The sequence below is a fragment of the Ischnura elegans genome, chromosome 4 (assembly GCF_921293095.1).
Source record: "Ischnura elegans chromosome 4, ioIscEleg1.1, whole genome shotgun sequence".
NCBI lineage: Eukaryota > Metazoa > Arthropoda > Insecta > Odonata > Coenagrionidae > Ischnura > Ischnura elegans.
Window position 1 is genome coordinate 137764558 of NC_060249.1, and position 6000 is coordinate 137770557.

Consider the following 6000-nt stretch of genomic DNA (forward strand, 5'->3'; position numbering starts at 1 on the left):
AGCTTCAGAACTAGCTTCTTCAATTCTTTTCAAAACACAAAATTAAGTCTTTCATATTAAGTGGAGGAAGTGTTGGATAAAATACTGGGTTTTTTAAAAAACGAAATACAGGGGTTTTGCAATATTGTGATGATTGAATTGATTGCGAGTGCAGGAGAAGGAATTTTGGACGGTTTAGTTGGACAACCTTGGCATGGGAAGAGAAAATTATCGAGGTGAACGATGAATAGCCTTTTTTTATAAACAATCAAAATATAAAATTACAGTTACAAAAACTGCGCTGACAGCTAGAGTGAAAATAAATAAATAATACTTTTGTTACTAATTTTGGAAGTTGAGATACGATTAGAAAGAGTAAAGTGAGAAAATAAAGTTGGGAAGAGGAGCTTATCAAAAATATTTTCTTACATACTATAGGATAAAACATCTTAAATTAAGGAGCAGAAATTCAAATGATGAGAAATATTACGACATAAATGGCTGTGTGAAATATTTTATTAAATTACATTTGGGATACATTATATCTTCGCTCCCTTTTCCACTATCGCCTTGCTAATATGAGCAGCTTCTCTTATATCTTCAAGGCAAAGCCTTTTGCCGTGCCTAGGTAGGACTATTTCTGGCAACAAGCATTCCATGAAGAATCTATAACAGAAAATTAGATGTAATTGTGCCAGATTTCAATTCTATTGGATATTCAGTAAAAGTTTAAAAAATTACTTTGTGAGCTTTGGCTCCACTTCCTTCATCCACCATTCATTGTTGGGCGAAATTAACTCTAATTCGCGGCTCCAACCTTTCGTGTACACAAAAAAAAGGCATCTGGCCCTTTTAGTCATCCTTAGCTGACTTTGCACCTGATAAAAATAATTGTGCGTCTCTCTGAGGATATATTTCCCCTCTTTTAGCTGCACATAGGGAAGCTGTAATGATAATGATTTATGTAAATAATTTGGGTGAATCTATTCACTGCATATACTATTTGGTTATATTCAAAACGCTGTGTCGTGTTGTGATATTCGCTCGATAAATTTGGCAGTATCAACAGCAGAAAATCAAAATTAAGGGGCCTTCGAAATAAGTTTTCGGTAAGCAAGTAGACTCGCGTTAAATAAAAAATATGAGTGAAATTACAAATCTATAAATGGAAATTAGTTAAATGCATAAATTAGTTAAATTAATAAATGGAAAAAAACACATTTCATATATTTAGCTGCATATGCTACTATTTATAACCTTTTTTGCATTAAAAGCTTCTTCAAATGTTGGATAGGAGGCAGCGGTGACACCAGGACACTTCACTTCTAACACAGTATCGCTTCCAATCAGACCGTCTAATAGAGAAAATTAAATGGATAGACTGAGTTTACATTAGGTAAATTGTAATATAAGAGGTTTGTCTGAATGATTTACAGAAAGCATTGATATTACCTGGACTAGCCGAAAGATATGGAAACTCCTCATCAACATATAAACCGCTGGGTTCCACCTTGTACCCCATGCATCGCAAGTGGTCTTTCGCTTTCTCCTCCATGTTTCTTCAATTCATCATGTCCGGAGTGCATACGGATCCGTATAGAATGGAATGCACAAGCCTTTTACAGGAGGTGTATGGTCGCATATGGCAAACCTCTCCGTGATTGGAAGCGGACAATCTTTTCCGACGCTCCGTCATCCAAATACTTCTGTCTACTTGAACCGTTGTAGACTTCTGCAGTTTTAATCTATCCTCTGCGGTCATTATGCTTAATTGTTCAATGAAATCGCCCTTCATGCGTTCCAATAACTCTAATGGCTCTGGCGCATCATCATCCACCATCCCGTAATCTTTATCAGGCCCAGCTCTTTTTGCTCCTGTTTTCAATTTCTTTTTACTTTGCAGCCCTTGCGCTCTTCGTTTCCTCATTCTCTTGGTCTGCCTCATATTTTTATCCTCAAATGTTTTGGTGTATTTTCCTGGGATAAAAAAAGATCCACAGTCAACATTCCAAAAAAATAAAATCTACTTTTCTATGCCTTCATTCCTCTCTATTCATAAATTACTGTTATGGTTATGATAATGACTTACCAGGACTGTAACCACCCGTTGTTGCCTTGTGAATCTTCCCTTGAAAATGGCAAGAGGAATTCAGGGATACGACTGCAGAATGACATCGGGTTCCAAATGACTTGCTTTTAGCATAGTTAATGCGTTTACCATTTAAATATTTTGCAGCTACGCTGTTCAAGGTTTCGCACATACTATTAGTAGCGCGAAAGATCAAACTTCTTGAATTATTTGTCATCTTCTCAATCAATTTCTGTATTGGGGTCCACATATTAGCAGCTATGAAGTCTGGCACTAAGTTCACCTCATCCTCTTTCCCGTCTGGCCCTTTACAAAAGTAATCGGCGCATCGATCATGCTGCCCGAACACATGGCTAGGACAGTTGATGATGTCGTTACGAAGTGCCATTATTCGGTTTTGCATGGACATACCTGTTAAAATAAATTAAAGTTAATCACGCGTATTTTATCGTCTCATATGCCACAAATAACCTCTAATTTTAATACCTTTCTGATTTTTCCAGTGTATACTAGCACAGGAAATAGCTGTGCGAATCTTCAGGACGTTTGCATCCAGTTCATGACGAAGGTGGGCTGGGTATTGCGTGTTATCCTTAATTTTGCGCATATTGTTGCAGAAGTTCCGTAGAAGGTGGCTTATGCATTCAATTTTTTCCACGGGCATTGAATTTCCGTATGGGCTGGTCTCCAGTAAGCGTCTGTGGACACTACTGTCTCCGTCACCTAATATAAACAAGATAAGAGTTGGACCTCTTTAACTGTTTGGAATCTTCTCTAGTTCTCTTTGAGCAATTGAATTTAAATACAGGGAGCGAACCTATTATTTGGTGAAATATAAGATTATGCACCGATTCACTCTTTGCGAAACCTTCTGTAATTATGTCAGCTTCCATGCTGGTCGAGCTTCCATCCCAATTTTTAGCACATTTAACCTTGTGAGCTGGGTCTACAGGTTCGTTTCGTGCCTCCCTCAAAGGGCAATAGCTGCAGTACTTATTTCTTACTCCCAGAAATAACACCTTTTTTGTTCGTGCACCAACTATGGCCGCCTAAAATGAAACATTCATCTTAAAATTGTATTAATACCATTACTCTTTTCTACTGATTAATTTTTTCCAGCAGGGAATTTTGCCTGCCTATTAGATATAACATGTAAGTGCACTATTTTATAAGCAATATGAAAAGCATCTGGTTAGGTAGCCAACCTCGGAAATATTTTTCTTATTGATTAAAAATTGCACGAGGCGTAAATACTTATAATTTATTAAAAATAGGTTAGCCTATCTTAAACCCATACTCAAATAATTTATAGGTACCTAATATTGACTCCTTACCTGCCCCGATAGTGAGTCATACTTCGTTTTATAACTTCGCTTGCCCCACATACCATCAGCGATGACCGTGTTTACAGGTCTACCCTCTTTGTCAAATGACCCCTCCTCTAAGGCAATTCTTCTTTCCTCCTGCCCTGCTGTGGCCATCTCCTGCGATGCAACACTATATATAATATCTCCCAGCTTATCTTCATATTTTGCATATGTTTTGGCGGTCATTCAATGCATGTTGAGTGCTGCACAAAGGGGGCTTAGATTTGAGTAGCCGCCGCCACCAGCAATTGTTCCTGTTACTGCAGCATCGTTCACGTCCATCACAGTGCCAGAATCATCCTGACTGTGGATCACTGTCTCCTTCCCGCACATTTTACACTGAAACTTCCAGTGACAGAGGAGACCAGTCATCCATTCGCCTACGTATTCACAGTCCATAAATGAGCATCCTAACTGGTGTTTATCTGAAAAGATCTGGGAAAACATGTAGAAATGCTGGACTATACTACGGCTCCTGTCATGAAGAGGATCCAGCCCTGATTCTTCACTCTCAATGATTGACGCTTGAGACCTGCAAAAACATTTCAAACAAAAAATATAAACGCCTCCTTCACGCAGGTATCCAACAACTATTCATGGTACTAGGATAATCACCTTTGGTGCGATTCAAACGGCTTGATAGGAGATACGTCCATCGGCATGCCCATATCATATTCGTCGACGTTGGATTGTCTCCCGAGACGAGGAGTGGAAGCTCCCCCCATTTCAAACGCCTTGCGGCGTGGGGTGCAGTTTGCCTTTGCAAGAAAGATGGTATCTTCTGCCGGACTTAACCCCTTGCCTTTTATTTCTTTTCGTCCCTCATCCTTGGATACGCTAAAAAATGTAACGATATCAAATAAATAAGAACATGTTTCCCTGACATGGCAATAACTAATAGTATTCTTTTCACAGGAGATATAAATACCGCATCCGGCCACCGCTATATACATTCTCAGCCTACCTTGTGGATATTTCAATGAAATCCGAAGCAGAAGCATCACTGTCCTTTGCCAGAACAGGACAGTTTCTTGGTATATTCCCCTCTTGTTGTACTTTACGATGATTAGCATACCACAAGCTAGAACCAAAAAATAACATTTGAAATGGTGTCATTCTCACGCTGAATACATAAAAATAGTCTTCTTCTTTTATTCTTTGCATTGTAGATTGTTCTTTCATCCTTCTCTCGGAACACAGAATATCTTCAATGCTCCTATTGCTTTTCTATTATTAAGATCATTTGGCCTACAAAAAGTCAGTCTACCAGTGAATACCTTAGATATTCGTTAGATGAAGTGGGGTGAAAAACCGGAGGGACCCCTTCCGAAACAAATAAAGCGGTTTTTGTTTACATCAAGTGATTGGATCAGCATAGTTAATTTTACATTGATTTGTTGATAATACGAAAATTTGTCGTCGATAATTTGTTGTTACATGCATTTAATTAATGTGGAAAGCAACTTTGCATACTGTAAAAAAGGGCTTCTTGAACCCTGTGGGCTAACTTGAGCCCAAAACTGAAAAATGAAGTATGGTTTTTTCGCTCTCTCAACATCAGTGTAGCGACGTAATTCAGTGATTTGCTGGTAGGCTTAGGCATTAGGTAGACAATACTTCGAGTCTAGGAGGTTAGGGAAGTCACCGCCGAGAGCAGTACTGGTTATATAACTTACCTACACTCGTGTTTGTTATTTATTTCACTCTGCAAACTTTCGTCTGTATAGACATCAGGAATAGCTAAAACTGGAGATAAGTGCATATATTTCATACTAGGTTTTTTTGGCAAAGCAAATAGAGACCGTTTTATGCCCTAAATAGCTCATTAACTGTACAGTATGTTGGTAAGTAGAACTAGTACACATTTTCGAAAAATTCGGGCCACTTGAGCCCAGCCTGCTAACCCACTGCTACTTTTCTTGCTCTTCAGTCTATACAGAGTTTGGGCTCAAGTTCCCCACAACAATTTAGACACTCTTTTAATGTTTAAGGACTGTGCCACCAATTACCAGCTTCTTTAAGAAACAGGAAGGGAAGAAGGTGGTAACAGTATACAATCTTACTTCACACCTCAGTATCAATTTCATTCATTTTTGTGATGCATACTTCATTTGTCTCCCCCATAAGTCATCCTACCTCACTCAACTACTGGATGTTGGGTATTTTTCGCCACTCAAAATGAAGTGGAAGGGCCTTCTTGACCGATGGAAAGAATAAGGTGCTGGTAACAGGATCGGTGCTTCCAAAGAATCAGTTCCCAACGCTGTTGCGCTCTGTTTTAGATTAAATTGGTGCAAAAATATAAAGCAACCCATACGCAGGCTTAAAGAAAGCTTGAGTAGTGCCTGTAAGCGAAATTCAGAATACAAGCCATTTGCCAAATCAATAAAAATCTAGAGCAAATGCAGAATTTTCTATGATTGAGAATGCATTTCTTCAATGACTGCAAGAGAAGAGAGGTGAGTTAGTTACACCTCACTCTACTTAGAAGAAAAGAACTCCAAGTTTCACCTGGATAAAGTGTAAGAGTGCCGATGCTGGACGACTATTTTAGCTTTCCAATTT

General features: G+C 38.7%; 1 protein-coding gene across 3 annotated transcripts; it reads right to left on the bottom strand.

Moving 5' to 3' along the window:
• Nucleotides 1–469: 469 nt before the first annotated feature.
• LOC124156969 lies at nucleotides 470–2598 on the bottom strand. 3 transcript variants are annotated; one of them, XR_006864485.1, is made up of 4 exons: nucleotides 2069–2467; nucleotides 1237–1956; nucleotides 721–923; nucleotides 470–645 (listed from the first exon to the last, which is right to left on the bottom strand). XR_006864485.1 is itself a non-coding variant. In XM_046531413.1 (2 exons), the coding sequence occupies exons 1-2, from the start codon at nucleotides 2475–2477 to the stop codon at nucleotides 1541–1543; spliced, it is 825 nt and encodes a 274-aa protein (XP_046387369.1). In that variant the 5' UTR covers nucleotides 2478–2598; the 3' UTR covers nucleotides 470–1540. The 3 variants fall into 3 exon arrangements, 1 of the variants encoding a protein (XP_046387369.1); XR_006864484.1 differs by having other exon boundaries at nucleotides 721–1956; nucleotides 2069–2598; XM_046531413.1 differs by having other exon boundaries at nucleotides 470–1956; nucleotides 2069–2598.
• Nucleotides 2599–6000: the final 3402 nt, after the last annotated feature.